The 22,049-nt window shown below is 29.6% G+C and overlaps 2 protein-coding genes across 6 annotated transcripts in view; one reads left to right on the plus strand and one right to left on the minus strand.

Annotated features, from left to right (window-relative positions):
- Positions 1–1,258, plus strand: part of LOC117175800 (probable serine/threonine-protein kinase kinX) — a 52,737-nt gene extending 51,479 nt beyond the window's left edge. For 2 of the 3 annotated variants that reach the window (XM_033365548.1, XM_033365547.1), the window contains 2 exons: positions 613–833; positions 919–1,258. In XM_033365548.1, coding sequence (XP_033221439.1) covers positions 613–833; positions 919–1,069 — 372 coding nt within the window. In that variant the 3' untranslated portion in view covers positions 1,070–1,258. The remainder of the gene's footprint in view (positions 1–612; positions 834–918) is intronic. The other variant, XM_033365549.1, reaches the window with a different exon arrangement.
- Positions 1,259–4,963: 3,705 nt separating this feature from the next.
- Positions 4,964–22,049, minus strand: part of LOC117177036 — a 43,178-nt gene continuing 26,092 nt past the window's right edge. For all 3 annotated transcript variants that reach the window (XM_033367499.1, XM_033367498.1, XM_033367496.1), the window contains 9 exons: positions 18,900–19,148; positions 16,646–16,696; positions 16,337–16,568; positions 13,535–13,683; positions 13,365–13,466; positions 11,857–12,066; positions 8,402–8,584; positions 6,745–6,894; positions 4,964–5,461 (listed from right to left, as the gene is read on the minus strand). In XM_033367499.1, the coding sequence (XP_033223390.1) occupies positions 5,243–5,461; positions 6,745–6,894; positions 8,402–8,584; positions 11,857–12,066; positions 13,365–13,466; positions 13,535–13,683; positions 16,337–16,568; positions 16,646–16,696; positions 18,900–19,148 (1,545 nt within the window). In that variant the 3' untranslated portion in view covers positions 4,964–5,242. The remainder of the gene's footprint in view (positions 5,462–6,744; positions 6,895–8,401; positions 8,585–11,856; positions 12,067–13,364; positions 13,467–13,534; positions 13,684–16,336; positions 16,569–16,645; positions 16,697–18,899; positions 19,149–22,049) is intronic.

A 22,049-nucleotide genomic window follows, 5' to 3' on the forward strand; every position in this document is an offset into this window, starting at 1 on the left:
TACCGTCATATTTTACGAAGAATGAGAAAACAAGAATTCGACTTCGTAGTACGATGAGGGCAGCACCTCGATAGGACAGAAAATGTGATGTCCTATATATATTATTCCCCACTCCGACGCCCCGTACCGCATCTAAGTTTATAATATCTTTGGCAGAGGGGAAGTGACTTTTTTCGCCGGATGCGCCGTCTATATTTATGACGGACAACTAAGCCCGCACCGCATCTACGTTTATAATATCTTTGGTTGAGGCCTCTAGTTCATGCACCAGAACGGCCGGATCTCGGAATGGCCGGAATGAGACATTGACCAATCAGAAACGTGCCTTCTTGTGAAGGTGCTCTGTGATTGGTGTTCCGGTCATTCCGGTTCATGTGTTCGACAACTTTATAAATGAACGGAACACGCCTTTTGGCGCAAATTTAAAAATTTCAAACACTTCGGCTGAGTTCGGCTCGTTCCGATATCCGGCCGTTCTGGTGCATGAACTTGAGGCCTGATAGTCGTCAGAATTCTCTATGAAAGAAGCCAGGTTCATGAGGGTTCGGGAAGGGGAAAGGGATTTTTGGGCTCTTTTTGCACTGTAAATGCTGAAATTAATTTGTTTTGTAGGTGCGAAAAAGAAGACTCAGCGGTAAAAAAGTACGAGGTCTCTTGATGGATTTGCTGAAGGGATGCGGGGATTGTCGAACTCCCAATCCCGCGAATATGAGCAAGTCAGGCCTGCGAGGTGGAGAGGCAAGTTACACGCCTACTGCTTGTCCACCCGAAATAATCGTAACTGCTTGTTCGCCTCGAGCTTCCTGTTCAGATCAGACTCATTCGGTGGAAAAGTAAGTTATCTGGTAATCAAGATAATTTATGTCAAATCATCATCGTCCTCCCGATAATAATAATGTCGCGACTTTGTTGTTTAAGAAACAGGTGTTGTGACACTTGCTCTCGTCGAATCGAAATGACAACGGAGATTGAAACCCAGTTAGAATTCTTTCGTGTTGAAATGGAAAGACTTCGCTCGCGCTCGGATGCTCTACTAGACAAGCTCAGCATGCTGAAGTCCACAGAATGATGTTAATTAAACCGATCTATCTATCTATATCCTATACGCGCATTTCTCTTATGTACATAAAATGGTTTTCTTTTTTACGCTGGGTCTCGAACCACGATACTTTTAGTTTCTTTCGTTTTCCACAATCATCTGTAGGAACCACATGGTGAATTTCTTAATAAATAAAACATACACTTATCTGTATTGAAATTTAAGCGTCTTATTTCATTTATTTTTTCGCCTTTTACTTAGGCATATAAAATGGTTTTTTTGCGCTAGGTCTCGAACCGGGATACTTTTACTTTCAGTTGATTTCCACAATGATCTATAGGAAGCCAATTACGAATTTTCGTAATAAATTTAAATAAAAAATCTATTTTCTTAATCTGTATTAAAATTTAAGAGTTTATTATTTTATTTTTTTTTCATTTTTCGCGATTTTTTCTTGTGCACATAAAATGGTTTTCTTTTTTGCGCTAGGTCTTGAACCACGATACTTTTAGTTTCATTCATTTTCCAAAATTATCCGCAGGAACCACGTTGTTAATTTTCTTAATTAATTTAAGTAAAAAGTAAATTTTTTTAATCTTTTTCTTATGTACATACAATGGTTTTCTTTTTTGCGCTAGGTCTCTAACCAAAATACTTTTAGATTAATTCGTTTTCCACCATTAGCTGTGGGAACTACGTTCTGAATTTTCCTAATAAATTTAAATAAAAAATAAATTTTCCTAATCTGTTTTGAAATTTAAGAGTTTAATCTATTTTTTCGCGATTTTTTCTTATGTAAATAAAATGTTTTTCTTTTTTGCGCTAGGTCTCGAACCACGATACTTTTGGTTTTATTCGTTTTCCACAGTGATGTGTAGGAATCGCATGGTTAATTTCCTAATAAATAAAATGTACTCTTATCTGTATTGAAATTTAAGCGTCTTATTTCATTTATTTTGTCGCATTTTACTTAGACATATAAAATGTTGTTTTTTTTGCGCTAGGTCTTGAACCACGATACTTTTTTACTTTCATTCGTTTTCCACAATTATCTGTAGAAAGCACATTGCGAATTTTCTTAATTAATTGAAATAAAAAATAAATTTTCCAAGTCTGTATTGAAATTTAAGAGTTTAATCTATTTTTTCGCATTTTTCACGATTTTTCCTCATGTACATAAAAATGTTTTCTTTTTTGCGCTAGGTTTCGAACCACGATACTTTTAGTTTTGTTCGTTTTCCGCAATTATTCAGGGTGTCTACCCCACATGAAAAACCTGGAATGGTCACGGAATTTTTCTTGTACTCAGGGAATTTTTTTCGAGCTTACTTAATTTTGCTTTAAATTGCGATATTAAATTGAATAACAATGATTCGTCATTTGTAAAAGTAGCTTTATATTACTTTATTGAATTAGTTTGTCAAAAAATCGTTTTTTTTTAACGTCAATTATTTAAACTGAAAATTCCACTGTTCTATTTTGGTTAAAAATTTATCGGTTTTAATTGAAAATTCATACATTTCGTTGAAAATTCGTTCTCTCTGGTAGAATTGCTTTATTTTTTATTAAATTTTTTCATCTTTTGTCGTTGAAATATTAACTAATACATTTTTTGTTCCAGATCGTTCTATTTTAAACTAAGATTGAATTATTTTTGGTTCAAACTTGAACTTTTTTCCCAAAAATGTATATCTTGGTTTAAAATGTATCTATTCCAGGTGAAGATTCATGATTTTAGTAGGAAATTAATTAGTTGGTTAAAAATCCAACTTTTTGGTTAAAAATTGGTCTTTTTCAGTTTAAAATGAAACATGTTTGTTAAAATTCATATATTTTATTGAAAAATTGTCTTTCTTGGTAGACTGTTTCAAAATTAATCGTCTTGTTTAAAAATTCTTTCTTTCTTTGCTTAAAACTTCAAGTATTGCATTAAATATTGATAAGTTTAGTAATTAATTCACATTTTTGGTAGAAAGTAAAACTGCTTGGTTAAAAGTTAAATTAAATTCGTTTTAAAAATAAATTTTTTTTTTGGAAAATAATTTTTTGACTGAAAATTTAACTATCCCATTTTTTTAATTGAAAATTGATCTTTTTTAGTTGGAAATTCAACATTTTTGTTAAAAATGCATACATTTTCTCTAAAAATCGTCTTCATTGATAGAAAATTATTTGACTTGTTTGAAAAATTTTTTTTTTCAAAATTCAAGTATTACATTAAATATTGATCATTTTAGTAATTAATTCACATTTTTGTTTAAAAATAAAACTACTTGGGTAAAATTAAATTAAATGTGTTTCACAAATAAAAATGTTTTTTTGTTGTTGCCGGAAAATATTTTTTTTAACTGAAAGTTTAACTTCCATTTTTGATTGAAAATTGATATTTTTTAGTTACAGATTCAAAATTTTTGTTAAACATTCATACATTTGTAAAAAAAATCGTCTTCTTTGGTAGAAAATTACTCTTCCTATTTGAAAATAAATCGTCTTGTTCAAAAATTCCTTTTTTCACCTGAAAATGCAAGTATTGCAATTAAAAATTGAAAATTTTAGTAAATAATTAATCTTTTTGGTTGAAAATCAAACCGCTTGGTTAAGAGTTAAATTAGATTTTTTTTAAACTAAATCTGCTTCATCTATTTTGAATTTTTTTTTGCTTCAAAATTAAAGTAGAATTAAATGTTAATCATTTTAATAATAAGTTCATATTATTGGTTAGAAATAAAATTACTTGGTTAAAAGTTAAATTAAAGTTTAACTATTCCACTTTTGGTTGAAAAATGGTCTTTTTTAGTTTAAAGTTCAGTATTTTTGTTAAAAATTCCTTTTTCTTTTTCCCCCTAAAAATTCAAGTATTGCAATGAAATATTGATAATTTTAGTAAATAATTTAATCTTTTTAGTTGAAAATAAAACTACGGGATTGAAAGTTAAATGTGTTTTTTTTTATAATTTTTTTGTGGAAAAATAATTATTTTAACTGAAAATTTAACTTCCAATTTTGATCAAAAAATGTTTTTTTTCTGTTAAAAATTCAACATTTTTGTTCAAAATTCATACATTTTCGTTAAAAATCGTCTATTTTGAATTTTTTTGTTTGCATCAAAATTGAAGTATTGCATTAAATATTGATCATTTTAATAATGAATTCACATTATTGGTTAGAAATAAAATTACTTAGTTAAAAATTAAATTAAATTTGTTTTAAAAATAAATCTGTTTTTTTGTTGTTGTGGAAAAATAGCTTTCTTAACTGAAAATTTAACTATTCCATTTTTGGCTGAAAAATGGTCTTTTTTAGTTTAAGATTCAACATTTTTGTTAAAAATTCATACATTTTCTTTAAAAATCGTCTATTTTGAATTTTTGGTTCCAAATAAAACTTCTTAGCTAAAATTTAAATTAATTTTTTTTTAATAATCTTGTTTTTAGTAGAAAATTGATCTTGTCGTTTGAAAATTATACTATTTGGTTAAAAATTAATCTAACTTTTTTGAAACTCCAACTTTTTACTTGAAAAGTTAAGAATTTGAAACAATTGAAATTAATTTTCAATATAGCACTGAATTTTAAGTATAAGTAGATAAAATAAAAATTTGAATTATTGACATTCATGGACTTAAAGAGAAATTTAAAAAACAATTATTTTTTTAGTATTATTTGAGTAATCTATCTTGCTAAAATATTTAGAAACTTCTTATAATATTAATTGAATTACTACAAAACTAAAAAAAAAAATTATTTATAATATACTCGCCAAAAATTGTACATGGAAAAAACTTGCAAGAATCAGGGAAATTTTTTCCCAGGATTTTAGTAGACACCTTGAATGATTTGTAGGAACCACATGGTAAATTTCTTAATAAATAAAACGTAAACTTATTTGTATTGAAATTTAATCGTCTCGCTTCATTGATTTATTTTATTTTTAAAAAGATCATCAAAATAGTTGGCCCATAAGACAGAAATTTACAATCGTTCACGCTTTAGACTTTATACAAATTATTTACTTTTTGTTTCTAGTTTTAAAATTCAGACTAATATTGGACATAACACTTAAAATTGGAGATTTTTTTTTATTATATCGTGAGTTCGATGAATTTTCGTGAAAATTTGTGAAAATTTGCTTCTTCGGCTCTTGGGAATTTCGTTTAGGCCTGGAGAAACTCGCCGTCTACCAGAATTCTACTCTTTTTCGTATTTAATAATTACAGTCGCAGGAATCGTATCCTTGACCTTGAAGTGGAACTTCTCCGGCCATTAGAGGACCCGGACTCTCTCCTTGGCCCTGGCCGCTGAAGATGTTGCTGTATGAAGTTTTGAGGTAGTTTACGTGACCTTGTAGGGATCTAATACGTCCTTGAGCGTGTTCGAAAGACTCGTTCAGATTGTTTATTTGGCCCTGCATCTTCTGCCTAATCTACTCGTACGAACGAAATAATATGTTAGGGACCGAATAAATAATTGATTTAACCCTCAAAGTGCATAGATGCTAAAAATCACGGTAAAGTGCACCGTGGGTGTTTAACACCCCAGTGTATTTATTCATGTGTTGTTTAACCCATATTAAATATTTTTTCACAATAAAATTACCCGAAATAGTTTAAGGTATCTTTTATAAGGTAGAGTTGATTTTATAGTCATTTATTTATTTTAGGTTTGTTAAAAAATTTATTTTAAAAAAGTGAAAAAATAGTGTTTTTTTACTTAAAACTTCATAACTTATGCAATTTTAATGATTGTAACCTGAAAATTTATGACTATACTTTTGAATTAGTGGACTTTCATAAAAAAAAGCAACAAGGGTGCTTCCAAGAAAGATATTTATTTACACCCCATGATTTTTTTACCTCCACATTCAGCAGCTGCTGCTAGCTGACCTAACTGACGCTTGACGCAGTCAGTCACTGACTGCGTCAAGCGTCAGTATGCCAAACGACTTTACTTACAGTTAGTGTTTCCAACTAAAGCTAGATGGCAATGCTTAATCAATTTTTTCGAATTAAGTATGGTTTATAAGAGTTTGAACATTTCTTGGGGTATCAGACACCCACAATGCACTTTAAGGGTTAACTGGGTTGGTACAGGACCTTTTTAAAGAATTTGTATGACACATGCACGATTTCAGACGGCTAAAGCTCTACATTTTATTTCTATGGGAAGGCAAAAATGACGTCAGAGGTGAATAATGAAAATTATACATCTATGAGATCGCATTTTGCGATAATCAGCCCACAAACAGTAAGAACTGTAAGGAAACTATGATTGCAGGTAATAGAAATTTCCGGTAATTTATGGAAAGTACATTATTTAAGTTTCCATAAATTACCTGTAATATTACTGACATTACCATAAATTACAATAAAACGAAAGAAACTTAAATGAGATTAAAAACCAATTTAAAATCCTATTTAACTCCCAACAATCAAATTAATTTGCAGAATTACTGAAAATAAAATTAAGAATCTGATCACCAAATTTAGACTTTGAAAAAAAAACAAATAGAGAAAAGCACTTTTTCTCCTAAAAATTCGAAAATTCCACTCTTTTAATGTGGTTTATTTAAATTAATTCATTCTCCTATTAATTCTCTATTTTTGTAAAAAAAATCAACTCATTTCCCCTATTTTGAAAGCATTTTGGGCTGTAAAGTCTGGCATTTTGAATAACTAAAGTTATTAAAAATATTATCTTGAAAATTACTTCGTCTCTATCTTTTTGAGCAGCTCTCGCAATTGCCCGACACTGAGCAAGTTGTTTTTCCATCTCTGATATTTGTCCTTGCATCGTTTTTCTAACTAATTCACATCTTTCTTTAGTTCTTGCCACTTGTCTTGCCGAATCCTCTCGAACCTAATTAAATATTAAAATTTATAAAAAAAAATTCTTTTTTTTTTACGTATGGGAAAATTTTTATTTAGGAATAAATATTAAAAGTGAAATCAAGCTGGCCGCAAATCAGTTAGTACCCGGAAATACAGGGAAATGCAGGGAATTTTATTTGTCAGGAATTTTGAAAAAAATCTTGCAATAGGCAAAACTTTTTCAATTTTTGCTTATGCCAGGAATTTATTTTTCTTATATTTTTGTATTTCTTTTTTTCCTTCTTTTCTTTTTTTGCTGTTGCTTTTTGCTGGCAATTATATTTTTAGTTAGGAAGTGTATTATTTGAGTAAAAATTCAACAATTTGGTCAAAAAGTGGTCCGTTTTGTTTGCAAGTTCATCCTTTTTAGTTGGAATCAATCGTTTTTTATTTAAAATAAAATTTTGTTTCCTTGCAAAATGTACCGTTACACTATTCGTTCAAAATTCATTTTTTTTATTTTTGGCTGAAAATTCGTCTTTTTAGAAGAAAACCAATCTTCTTGGTTTGAAATTTCCTTTTTTTGGTTAAAAATGATTTTTTCTTCATATTTTTGGGTTGAGAATTCATATTTTTGTTTTAGTAGAAATTTCACATTTTTGGAAAAAAATGAAACTGTTTCAGTTAAAAATTAATTTCTTTGATTGAAAATTGATTTTTTTTCTACTTTTCTTTTTGAACAAATTAATTTTTTTACTCTAAAATTTAACTTTTCTATTTTGGGTCGAAATTGGATTTTTTAGTAGAGAATTTAACTATATGTTAGAAAATTTATGTATTTTGTTAAAAATTCGTTTCTTTTGCATCAGAGTTCAACTATTTGGTTGCAAATTCAACGGTTTCGTTAAATATTATTTTGTTGTTGTTGAATATTCATCTTTCTTGATTGAGAATCAACTTTTTTTGTCATTCAAAATTCATCTTTTTGTGTGGAAAAGTGAACTGTTTTCTAAAACTTTCAAATTTTAGCTTAAAAATTCAACTATTTAGTTGAAAACACAACTTCTTTTTTTTAATCTAATCGTTTTTGTTTGAAAAGTCAACTACTTGTTTAAAAATTTATCTTTGTGAGTAGAAAATTCGATTATTAAGTTTAAAAAATCTATTTTGTAAAAAAGTAAATTTTTGTCTTAAAAATTCAATAATTTGGTAAAAAATGATTTCCTTGGTCAAAAATTCTAATTTTTGCTTGAACGTCATCTAATTGGACAGAAAATCAACTCTTTTGGATTAAAAATTCATCCTTTATGGTAAAAAGTCATGTTTTTGGTTGAAATAAATAAATTTGAAATTTACAATTTTAATCTGAAACAGTTTTTCCCTTCATAAAATATTAAATGTTGAAAATGTAAGCAGACAAAAATGTTGTTCTCTAAATACTAATGGACAGAAAAAAAATTAACCCGGAAAAAGTCAAGAAATTAAAAAAAAGTTTTGCGGCCACCTTTTTAAATATAAAATAAGAATTGAGATAAATATTTATCTTTCATTGATACCTGTTCAAGTAGAGATGTCAGTTGAGCGACTTCATGTAATTTTTCATCAATTCGCTTCTGAACTTGGGCTTCTTGCTCTTGAACTCTGATTAAGGAATTTTGAAGACGATCATTTTCTGTTCGTAATTCGCTATTCTTTCTCTCTAGCTCGTCACATTTTCCCGATCCATGGCCGCAATTATCCTTGAATTATTAAAAAAATGAGAAATCTATCTAAAGTCTGATTAGCAACTTTTATTTTTTTATTTTTTACGGATTTTTGGAACAACGGTACCCTATTTGCATAATGGAGCTTAAAAAAATGTATCAATAGTTGTAGTCTTTCAAGAGTCAGGAATTTTGAAAAGATATAGCAAATCATATAATCTCTGTAAAAAATAATCAGGGCTGACATACAGACACTTTTGGTCCATTTTTTTCTCAAATCACTGTTTAGTCACATTTAAATTTAAAAAAAAAATATTAGTCACTTTTCTTGCAACAAATTAACTCGTGGATTAATTCTTATTTAATTCAGTTTTTTACCTATTTCTGAATTGTCTTAAATTATTTTGAATGTTCCAGGGAATTTTTAAAGTTTCCCAGAAACATTTAATAGATTGTAATACTTTGAATGGATTTTTAAGCTTTTAGGAAATTTTTTAAATTTCTAAAGCATTTTTAAAAGGAGTTTATTTGTAAATAATTCAGGGAATTTAAAAATATGTTAAGGAATTATTAATTAATTTCATTACTTTTTTGGGATATCAAATGGTTTGAAATATTTAAGAATAATACATTTTCTAGAATTTCGAAAGATATGGAACGATTTTACAAGACCTACAAGTTTTTAAAATATTTCAGGAAATATTATTATACAGTTTCGCGGGATTTTATAATATTTTAGAAAATTGAAGATTTTACTCACGAGAAGTGCGGTATTTTGTAGGGTTTCTAATATTGTAAGAGATTTGACATTAGTTTTTGGAATTCCTCCTGAATTCTATTTAATTTATCGTAAATTCTAATTAATTTATCGTGTGTGTTTTTAATTCTTTAGAATTCTTCTGAATTTTTTAATTAACTTAAATTCTCTGAATTTACTCATTTTTGCTTACTCGAAGACTGAAATATTTTAGGGTTTTTTTCAAATATTCCAAGGAATTTTCAATAGATTCAAACAATTTCAAGAAATTTCCCAGAGTTTTATTAATTTTAAGGGATTTTCATATTTTAATGGATTTCAAATTCACTCACATGAACTGAGGGATATCGTAGGCTTTCGAAGATTTAAAGAGATTTTCACATATCTTTTTTTGCAATTTATTTGGATTTTCCCCTAAATTCTTTCAAATTTTTTTGAATTCTTCTAAATGCACCAAGTTTTACTAAATTTAATGGATTTTCAAAAAGTTTTTTTAACATTGATCTTGAATTGGATTGTTTTTAAAATTGAGCTTGATTTCTTATGAGTTTCATCGAATGCTTCTCATTTTCTTTAAAAATTTCTCTATATTTACTCAAATTTTACTGATATAAATGGATTTGTTCTATTCTTATAAATTTTTCCAATTTATTTAAATTTGTTTGAATTGTTTTGTAATCATTAGTCACTCATTTGGTTAAAAGTAAGCAAGATTTCAAAGAATTAAAGAAATTTAAAATTATGTCTTGAAATTTACCCTAATTTTTTTTTAATTTACCCTTGATTATTTTTCGTTCTTTGGAATTCTTTTGAATTTTTGTAGATCACTTTAATTCTTATAAATTTACTTTTACTTTAATTTACTTTTCTAAGCTCATTTCAAAGTTACTAAATTTATTGAAGTTTTTTCATACTTTGAGATAGTTTTAATTAAAAATTTCTTTTTTTAAATTCACCTTGAATTTTTATGAATTTTATCGAATTCTTTTCGATACCCTTAAATTCTTCTAAATTCATCCAAATTTCATGGAAATTAATCGAATTTTTCTTATTTTTAAATTGTTTTCCAGTCCATTTAAATTCTTTTGAATTAACTTCAATTGCTTTGAAGTCTTATAAATTTGTCATGAATTTGTAACACTTTGAGTGCGAAAAAATACACTATAAGCGTGACAAAAAGTACCCTTTGGTTCCTATATTTTATAGAATTTCATTTTATCCTGTGGCATAGGGACTGTGAGGCCTGAATACGAAAACGGGAAGTGAGAGAAAATAAGAATTTGGGAAATGGGTGGTGAAGTAGGAGGAAGGGAGTGTTAACTGGAGAAGTGGGAAGAATGGGAAATAGATGAGGAAGAAGTTGGGAAAGCGAGGGAAATTTTTCGAGGGGAAGTGATGGGAAATGTGGGTAGGAGAAGTGAGGGTATGGGAGTGAAAGTAGAGGAAGTAAAGTAGAGCAAAGGGAGAAGAATTAGGGGAAATTAGGATTTGGTATCTGAGAGAAAATGAGGAGTGTGGTAGTAAAAATGATGGCTGGGGAAGTAGGGGAAGGGGAGTGTTAACTAGAGATGTAACGAGAGGGGAAAATAGATGTGGAAGAGGTTGGCGAAGGAAGGGTAATTTGACGAGGGGAAATTAGGGAAACGGAAGTACGGAAAATAATGGGAAATGTGGGAAGGAGGGTAAAAGTAGGGGAATTGACTTGAAATAAGGAAAGGGGATGTGAGATGAGAGGAATTATGAGAATTGTGAGGAAGTATGGGCAAATTAAGGAAGGTGAGTGTTATCTGGGAAAGTGAGGAGAGAGGAAAATAAATGAGGAACAAGTTAGGGAAGGGAGGGAAATTTTGTGAAGGGCAAGTAGGGGAAAGGTCATCGAAAGTAGAAAAAGTGATAGGAAATGTGACGAGAGGAGTGAAAGGGAAGTGAGGTGAATGCTGAGGAAGTGCGGAGAGATAAAGTAGATGAGAGGGAAGGGGGGGAAATTTAGTGAGAGTAAGTAATGGTCGGTGTGGAAAGGGGGTTGAAGGAAGGGCTGTGAATATAGGAGAAACCAGGGCAGAAGAATTAGGAGAAATGAAGGTTTGGACTGTGGGAGGAAATAAGAACTGTGGAATTTATGCAAATGAAATATGAAGAAGTAGGGGAAGGGGAGTGTTAGCTGGGAAGTGAGGAGAATAAGAAGCAGATAAGGAATAAGTTGGGTAAGAGAGGAAAATTTGGTGAAGGGAAATTAGGGCAGGTAAGTAGGGGAAGTGATGGGAGATGTGGGAAAAGAATTGGAAGTAAGAGAAGTGATGTTAAAAAAGGGAAAGGGACGTGAGGAACTAGAAATTAGGAAAAATAAGGCGTGAGGAAGTAGGTGAAGTAAGGGGAGAGGAAGTTCTGTAATGTGAATAGAAATGAGGGGAAGACGATTGTTAGCTTTGGAATTTAGGAGAGGGAGAAGTAGATGAAGAAACATTTAGAAAAGGGAGAGGAAGAGAACATTGAAGTTTGAAAAGGTGAAGTTGGGGGAGTAGGGGAGGAAAAGTTGAATCATTTTTCGTACTTGGAGTTCCTGGTTTTCACTGCGAAGAATTTCCATCTCCCTTTGAATCCCTTGAATTTTGTCCTTGCAATCTAGAAGCTCTCTCGATAAGTCTTCACAATTCCTTTCAGCAATCTGGCGCATTTGCTGAGACTCTTGCAGCTTCAGCTGAGTTTGCTTCAAAATATCAGGCAGGGGAGCCAGTTCGGCAAGTTTCTCTTGAAACTGATTCTGCAAGTATTTTTATTTTGTGAATTTTTATTGAACATCTTTTGTTAAAATTCACAGAGCTTTCGTGAAAATCTTAGGGGCCGTTCATAAACTTCATTGCCAATTTCAGGAGAGAGGGGGCTGCACCAAAAACTTAATCTTTTGGTAAAAATTCAATTTCGTTTTGAGATTCATCATTTCGGTTGAAGATTCATCTCTTTATTCAACTACTATTTGAAATTTTTATCAAGATTCATAATTTCAGTTAGAAATTTATATTTTCCAATTGTAAATTCGACTTTTTGACTTGAAAATTCAACAATTCGGTGCAAAATTAAACTATTTGGTTAAAAATGTAAATGTGTGATGAAAATTCACATTTTTAGTTGATAATTCAACTATTTTCTTGAAAATTTATGTATCTTCTTAGCGGAAAATTTAACTTTTGATTTGAAAATTTTACTATTTGCTTATAAATTCATTTTTTTTTTAAATGAAAATTAAACAACTTGGTTGAAAGCGAAACTACTTTTAAAAAATTTCCTTTTTTTATTAAAGACTCATAAATTTAGTTCAAAATTAATATTTTCCTGTTGAAAATTCTTCTATTTTGTTGGCAATTCTTTTTTGGTAAAACATTAATATTCTTGGTGAAGGATTCATCTTTTTGGTTAAAAATTAAACCATTTGGTTCTAGAATAATTTGGTTGATTTGTTGAAAATTCAGCTACTTGGTTAAAAGTTCAATTACATTTGAAATTTTCTTTTTGAAGATTCATGATTTTAGTTAAAAATGCACATTTTTGTTTGAAAAATCGACTTTTTGACTTGAAAATTTAATCATTTATCGAAACAAATCATCTATTAGGTTACAAGTACTTTTTTTTGGTTAAAAATTTTTATTTTTTGTGGAACATTTTTCCTTTTTGATAGAAGATTAATATTCTGTGAGAAAAATTAATCCTTACTTGTTGAAAATTTGACTATTTTGTTTAAAAAATTATGTATTTTGTTGAAAATTCTTCTCTTTGGTAAAATTTTAATATTATTGGTGGAAAATTCATTTTTTTGTTTGTTTAAAATTGAACTATTTTTTTATAAATTTATATTTTTTGTTGAAAATTAAACTCCTTGTTTGAAAGTTAAACTGCTTTTGAAAAAAGTTCCTTTTCGTTATTTCCTTTTCCATATTTTCGTTAAAAATCACCCTACTTCCTTTTTTTAAAGAAATTTTGAGGGCTACAATACTTTTCTGGCTATGAGTTTGGGGGGGGGATATAACTTAAAATTAGTCACGTAGTTTTTTGACGTCCCCTTACCTTAACGCGTCCTATTTCCAGAGTTACATTTTCATTCATCCTAGCATTATCCAATTCCATGAGATCAAGTTGATGTCGTTGTTCTTCAACTTTTTGCTGAGCCTAAATAAACATCAACGTGAAAAAAGTGATATTTAGTTTTAAAGAAAATGAAGAAGTTTTAAACTAACAATCAAATATTTGTTACGATAATCTTCAAGTTGTGCTGATTGATCCTGAGTAATGGATCGCAATTCCTCCATTTCATCTTGTGCATCTCTGAACCTTTGTTTGGCTACTAAGAGTGCTTGTTCCTGTTCAATCAACTGTTCCTTGCTACCTGCCACGCATTTGATAAAAGTTTCATAAATCCTTTAAAATTTCACAGCGATCTCAGTATTTTCCCTATCTCCTGCGTTTCTCCATTTTTAAATTACCCTTTTTTGTCTGTTCTCGAGAAACTTCCCCTTTCCCCCTTTTTTCTTTAATTATACTATGTTCTAGATCTAAAATGTGGGCAGGGGACAATTCTGCACCGTATACCTGTGTACTCTTCCCCAACTACGTGACTTCCCCTTAATCCGCCAAGTTACTGCCGCGGAAGATTGGTAAGTCGCCGACCGCTACCTGCAACCACTCCCCCCACTACTGCGTTCGTAGGCGACGAGTTCTCCTCCTGCGCCTCTGCCGGGAAGCTTGAATGGTAGATAATTCCAAAGCAATGCTCATAGTAGTACTATCGATAAAGTAACATTTGTCATGTAGAAAAAAAAACAGTTAACACTCAAAATAGAATAAAAATACCAATTTTACAGGTCAAAAATCATATTTGTGGTTTGTATGAATTTAAAAATGAAAATCATGTATACTGAATTTTCTGTTAATATCAACGCATTTGTGTAAATTTTGTGAATCATTTTTTTTCTTCTAAAAATGCAGTGAAACATTTTTTAAACACTTACACATGAATCAAATTAACTATTTTTCATTTTTTTACATTTTTAAAGTGAATTTTCTAATTTAGTTTATAAATTTATATTTAAATGTTCTTAATTGTTTCGTTTTAATTTTTGTCAGTTTTGAATTTACTGATTATATATTTAAATATTCTTTTGAATCCAATGAGCTCTAAAGTGCAAATTATAAAGAAGTTTAAATTCAGTACATGCTAATTTAGAAATATAGTATTCGATATCTAGGAATTATAAAGATTTCAAAGATAAGTTATTTGCTTTAAAAAGTCAAAAATTAAAGAATAAATGTTTAAGTTTACGTGATATAAACAATCAGATATTTTTCAATATACTTGACTAAAATCGCATGCATTAGCTTCACTTTATTGGTGTATTATTTTTTTCTAGTGGTCAAATTTGTCTAACAGTATGATTAATTAAATGAGTTTCCTGAATAAAATATTGCACTAATAAATTAAGGCTACTGAAGCTGATTTTAGTAAAATATACTAAGAAATTTTTTGGACCCATATGCCACATAAAATTGAACATTTATTCTCTAATTTTCAACCTTTTAAGGCAAATAACATATCGTTGGAACCGTTATAATTCGTCGGCGAGGGGAAGCTGCGTGGAGGGGGAATAGTACACAGGTAGCTGGGGCGGAATTGGCCGTCGCCCTAAAATCTTGCTTTGTCCAAGAAACTTTCTGTAGTATGAATTTAAAAGTTTTTTATTTGAAATCGAAAAATTTGAAGTGGAAAATTATCTTTTCAACTTATAACTAACTTAAAATCAGTTTTCTAAGTAAGGTTCCAATTTTCTAACGCATTATTTTTAAATTTTTTGAAAATAAATTTCAATGTTGATTTAGACTATTTTTCGTTAGTCTATAAATTATAAAAAATTCCACTTCCCGTTTCTTATATTCCTGTCTTTTCCCATTTTTTTCTTTTTTTCACTTAAGTGAAATCTGGATTAGTAGAACCCAATAAGATAATCCAACTATTTTTGTTTGAAAGTTAATTCTTTTTAATTTGAAAAGTAAACTATTTATTATATTTTTTGTTCAGAATTCACATATTTTGTTAATTAATTTTCAGGTTTCAATTAAAAATTCATCAATTTTGTTGGAAAATCATCATTTTTAGGCGAAAATTCGTCTTTCATGGTTGAAAATTAAACTACTTGTTTGAAAGTTGAATTACTTTTTTACAAACATAATTTTTTTGCTTGAACATTCATCATTTTAATTAAAATGAATCTTCTTGGTTAAAAATTAATTTTCTGTTGTTGTTTTTGTCTGAAATGTCTTTTTTTGTTAAAAATGCATAGCAACAATTTGGTTGAAGATTGACTTTTATTGAAAATTTATTCTTTCTTAACTGAAAATGTAAATTTTCTGTTATTGGCTGAAAATTTATCTTTTTTTATTGAAAATTTGTTTTTTGTTTGTTTTTTAAAATAGTAAACTTCTTGGTTTGTAATTTCCTTTTTTTGGTTAAAAATGCATAGCAACCAATTTTTTGGAATATTCATTATTTTAGTAGAAAATTAATCTCTTCGGTTGAAAGTTTTACTATTTTTGTTGAAAATTCTTTTTTTTGTAGTAAAAAATTTATCTATTTTGTTAAAAGTACTATATTTGTACTGGAAATGTTAGGAATTTATTTAAAAGAATTGATGTCCCTATTTTTGTGAAAAAGCTCCAGAAAAAAATATTTTCATTTTTAAAATTAATTCATAGTTCCATCCAGTCTGGAAAGAGGTCAAGAATGTACTGTTATTTGAGGACTTTTAATTTTAAGAAGTTTGTTATTGTGAATTTTTATAAAGTTTGTGTTTTTAATATTACAAAATAAAAATGCAGGGATATGTTGATGCGCGCGTTTGGTAACACCGCTCGAAGACAGGTAGCTGATCAATCTCTCTATTAATCACCGCATGTCAAGAGCTTCACAAAGTCATCATATGTCATAGATCAGACAAAAATACGCAAACTCTCAGAAAATTTCAATGATCTTTTAAGTTAATACATACCATTCATCTTATTTCTCTCAGCTTCTAGAATCTTCAATCGTTCTTGTAAGTCGATCAGTCTGTTTTCCATCTTGGCTCTTTCTTCCTTTGCTTCTCGAGTTTCCTGCTTCATCTTCTCTGCATCCGAACGGAGGCAAGAGACTTCACAAAGTTTGTTCTTGTAATCATCTTGAAGTCGAGCGTATTGTTCTTTGAGATCCCGCAGTTGTTGTTGAGGACACTGACTGCCATTCTTTGCGGTATTTTTATTTTAATAATGAGGCAAATATAGTTTTCATGAACTTGAAAGAATTTTGAAATTTAACTCACATTGGAACCATTGAGACAAGAACCTTGACTCGCTTGTTGTTGTAGACTCGTCTAGAAAATAATGGGCATCAGTAGTATAGCTGTGGCGATATTAAAACACTAATCGACTAAACAGGGTTCTGTTTTATGCTAATCTACCAACGTCAGGCAATTAATTTCGGTCGGTAAAGCATATTACTTCTATACGAACAGAGAATCGATCCGTGGCAGAGATCTGCATTAGTGATCTATGGTTAATTTTCCTTACCGGCCGATGGTAAATCTGTATTACCGATCGTTGGTAGATAATTATCTCATAATTTAGGTGTAATGGATCTAGAAGGATGTGCACACATCTCCACCTCCTCCTCTTCGTAAAAGTAATTACTGATGCAGAGATTCTAAAGGGAATCCCAGTATTGGTGTGTTATGCCGGCAAGGTAGGCACCTGATATACCGATTGACACTCTATCATTGTTAGGGATCTGCATTGCCGAGCGTTGGTAAATCTTCATTAACGATCGATGGTAATTACCTGATGTCGGTAATTTAGCATAGAACACAATCTTTCGCAGTCATTAAGTGTTCCAGTATCGCCATAGCTATACTACCGTAGAGGGAGACTGGCGTTGAACGAAGCACAGTGGGGGAAAATGGACTTTTTTGGTTTAAAATAACAGCCAGAAATAATGACCGATTTGTTGACGAGTCTGATTTTTTATTCGGTTTAAAAATTTTTTTAGATCGAACAAATATAACGAAAAAAATGGCAACTTGTTCCATTTTACATTCTATGTGCTTGTTAATAATTATTAACGTGTCATAAATTTACATTACATTTGTCATTTTCGACAGAATAGTTCGTTTGTTTGATGTCAGCTTTTTTAATCACAAACTTCAAGATTTTTCAAAAAAAATAGAATAAGTAAATGAATTATCCGGAATTGGTCGACGGAAAAATTCGTTCTTCTTTAAATTCCAGCCCTTTTTATTGGGAAGTTTATAATAATTTGAGCAACATTCATAATTATTTAGTTGATAAATGTTATTTTTGTTAACAAATGCATTATTCAGGCATCTCTCGACGGAAAATGATCTTTCTTGTTTTAAATTCACTTTTTCATATTGATAATTCGACTATCTGTTAAAAAAGCTTATTGAAAAATATCTTCTTTTGCTGAAAATTATATTTTTTGCTGGAAGTTTACTTTTTCAAATTGATCATTCAATTGCCTTCTAGAAAAGTAATCTTTCTTGATTGAAAATGTCCTTCTTTGTTAAAAATTGACTTTCTCAGATTAATAATTCATCAGTCTTCTGAAAAAGTTATTTTTTTTGTTGAAATATATCTTTTTTGTTAAAAATCCACTTTTTTATATTGATAATTTAATAATGATATAAATAATTCATCTTTATTTGTTGAAAATTCACTTCTTTAGATTGATAATTTAACTGTCTTCTAAAAAATTCATTTTCTTTTTTCAAAATTAAAAATTAATTTAAAAAAATGTTTTTTAAATTTAAAAAAAAATTTTAATTTTCTTCTAAACAATTGATTTAGATTGTTGAAAATTATACTTCTAGTTAAAAATCCACTTTTTCAGGTGAATAACTTAACTGTCATCTAAAATATTCATCTTTCTGTGTTGAAAATTCAACTATTTAATTAAAAATTTAACTATGCGGTTAAAAATTCAATCACTTTGTTACAAAATTTTCGTTTCTAGGCACGAAAACTCAACTCTTCTGATTAAAAAGTCCTGCAAAGTCCGGAATGCTGGTCAGTTTTGTTTTGAAAAATCGACTCAAATTATACCTAGGTAACAATGCTTACACTATGCTGTACATAATTGAAAAGGCCACCAAATCAAGATCCGCCAATCGATATGAAATAATCATATTTTACGTACATACTCTGCAAGAATTAAAGTTTTTTTTCCATATGTACAGGATAATGTTGCACAGTCACATTTGGCCAAAAGAACATAGAAAACTTTATGGTTCGTAAATATGTTTATTTCATACATCGCAGCTTGGTGTTGACATTATCATCTTATATCGTACATTTTACAGAAGAGCCGATTCGATCGATTTCCTCGATTCAACTTCATTTTCTGTCTATTTTAATTTATTTATCTTCATATACTAAAAAAGCAAATTATCGTCTATTGCTGAGTTTATAATGAGAGTAGGGATTTTCAAGTAACTCGTTGTATCGACTCGACTCGTCTATTTTCTTTTTGTTGGAGCAAAAATCGAGGAATTTCATATGTACCTTCATTGGCATCGGTACATTCACACCCAATTGAGGACCCGGAGGACATGGAACGCAAATATTTTGTGACCCAAACGCTCTCGAAGGTAGTTCTGCTCCCGATGCTGGACTGCAAGAGCAGGGCGCGCAAGGTCCAGTGCATTTGAGCAACTTTCGTTGCTGATCTAGTTGATTTCTTTCTCGCTGCACGTTCTCCAATTCCATTTGCATTGTGCGAACTTCGTTTTCTATACAGCCGAGCTGTTCTTCCTGAAAGAAAGGGGGGACATTATTTTATAAAAATAATAAATGATAAATCAAGATTGCTATGATTCCAATTTTAAATTGTACAGCCTAATCACTTGAAAAAATTAGGCAAAGTAGGTACTTCCTCATCCCTACCTTCACCCTTTGCCCGGCCCTCTCTAACTTCTTCCTCCACAATTTCTAAACTCTCCTCGCTTTCAACGCCCCTAATGATTTCTCTTCACTTCTCCTACTTTCGCTTTCCTCACTTCCCCTTCTTTCCATCTCCTCACTTCTACTTTCCCTACACCTATTTAGCCTTATTTATCTCCTTTTGTTGTCCTCACTTCCCGTACACCTCCTTCCCACATTTTCCCTCACTCACCGCCCTGGAAAAAAATACGAAGGACGGACACCCGGCTGAAACTATAAGGATAGCCCGGGGCTATGGAACTCTACAAATTTTAAGGGTCATAAAATTTGAAACGTTCAATAATTTAGAACATAATTCTAGTTCGTTCATCCGTCCCATTTTTTTCCTAGGTGAGGAAGTGAAGGTAATTAGTTGAATTGTGGGGAAGTGAAGGGACGTGAAGTGAAATTCTGAGAGAAGAAGTAGAAAAAATTAGGAGAGTAGAAGTAGGGGAAATGAGGGGAGGGTTAGTAAGCGGAAATGAAGGGAATGGTGGGACTGGAAGTAGGCCAACTGAGGGGCAATTGGGGGATAAAAAGCGAGAGCAAATATGAGGAGAGGAATGAGGAGAAGAGGGGAAATTATAAGGATTAGAGGAAATGAGACCAAATGTGGGGTAGGGAAATAGGCTAAAGTGGAAATAGGTGAAGTACGGTGGAGAGGGGAAGTAGCGGTATTGGGAAATAGGGATTTAAACTACTTAATTAACCTCTTAAGAGACTACGAAACCCTTTTTTGTAGGTGTACAACGTCTACTTTAATTAATTTTTCAAAATAAAAAATCATTTTACACTTTTCCAGAAATCTTGAGAACAGTTTATTATTCTCTTGAAACATTGCAAAATTCTTTAAAAGCTTAACAATTTTTGTTGTTGAAATCTTCAAAAAGCATTTGAAATGTTTTGGAATCTTTTTAACTTTCGTCTTAAAAGTTCGTTTTTCAAAAGGATATTAAAAAATCCTTTAAAAATATATGTTTTCTTTTATCAATAATAATGTTTAAAAAGGTTCATAAAACAATTTTATCATGAAATATAATAATTTGCTTACAGATTTCAGTATACTAAATTGACAGACAAATTTTCTATTGCACAATTTGGTAATGGAAAAAAATAATGATAATGATTAGATACTTTAAACTTTTTCCTCTATTCCCCTCTTTGACGCTTTATTAATTTTTTTCACGTTTGGTCCATTTGGTAAAAAAATGTACTATTTGGTTAAAAATGTAATTAGTTCATTGAAACTACATCTATTTTGTTAAAAAATCAGCTTTTTTGGTCAAAAATTCAAATACTTGGTTGAAAGTTAAACTACTTTGTTAAAAATTCATGTTTTGGTTGAAGATTCATCTTCTTGGCTGAATACTTATCTTTTTAAGTTTGAAAATTTAACTTTTTGATTGGAAATTTATGTAACTTGTTGAAAATGATTTTTTAATCAAAATTTAATCTCCTGATTTAAAAAATAGTTTTACTGATTGAAAATTCAACTATTTTTTTGAATATTATTCTCTTTTGTTGAAAATTTTTTTGTTATTGGAAATATATAATTTTTGTTGAACATTCATCTATGAATGAAAATTTCCTCTTTTTTTTATTAATTTTTTTTTATTCTGGTTGAGAATTATTCTTTTAAAATGAAAATGTAATTAACCATTTTTGGTCGACAATTGAATTATTTTGTTAAACATTCAAATATTTTATTAAAAAATCACTTCTTTTGGTCAAGAATCTAACTTTTTTTGGTAAAAGATTTATCTCTAGAGCTGTGATTAAAAATTGAACTATTCTGTTAAAGATACGTTTTATTTTTTTTTTGTTGTTGCAATTTTTAACCTTTTTTGGTTAAAAATTCAACTATTCTGGTTGAAAAATCATCTCTTTGCTTCAAAATTATTTTGTTTTTTGGTTGAGAATTTTTTTTTAACTGGAAATATAACCACTTGCATAGAAAAAATTTTTTTATTAAGAATTCATATTTTCTAGTTGTAACTTTCACTATTTGATCAGAGATTCATGTATTTTGTTAAAAATTAGTCTTTTTTGTTAGAAAATTAATCTCCTTTGCTGAAAAAACATCATTATTGGCTAGAAATGCAACTAATTGATTGAAAATTAATCTGTTTTGCTTGAGAATTCGACTATTTGATTGAAACCTCGTCTTTTTTGGTTGAATACAACTGTTTTTTTACTTAAAATTAAAACCTTTTTTTAAGTATTCATTATTACATGTTTCGTTAAGAATTAATTTTTTTTGTTCAAAAATCAACTGATTGGTTTAAAGTTGAAATACTTGGTGAAAAATGCATTTTTCGAGTCAAATAATCATCATTTTGTGTAATTTTGAGAATATAACTATTGGTAGAAAATTAACTTCTGCTGTTGTTAATTCATATTTTTGGGTTGAATATTTAATTTTTTTGTACATAATTCATCTTTTGGCTAAAAAATTCAACAATGTTGTTGATAATTAATCTATTCTTTCAAACATTAATCTTTTTGGTTGGAAACTCACCTTTTTGGTTAAAAAATGAACTTTTTGGGTAAAAATTCAACTTCATTCTTAAAAATTCACTTTTTCTAAAAATTTCTTATTTGGTTAAAAATTTAATTGGTTCGTTAAGAGCTCGTTTTTGTTAGGGTAAAAATTAATTTTTTAATCTGAAAAATTTAACTATATAATTTTTGGTTAAAAATGTATTCTTAATGCGTTGAGAATTTAATTATTTG

This window comes from Belonocnema kinseyi, chromosome 7 (assembly GCF_010883055.1).
Source record: "Belonocnema kinseyi isolate 2016_QV_RU_SX_M_011 chromosome 7, B_treatae_v1, whole genome shotgun sequence".
NCBI lineage: Eukaryota > Metazoa > Arthropoda > Insecta > Hymenoptera > Cynipidae > Belonocnema > Belonocnema kinseyi.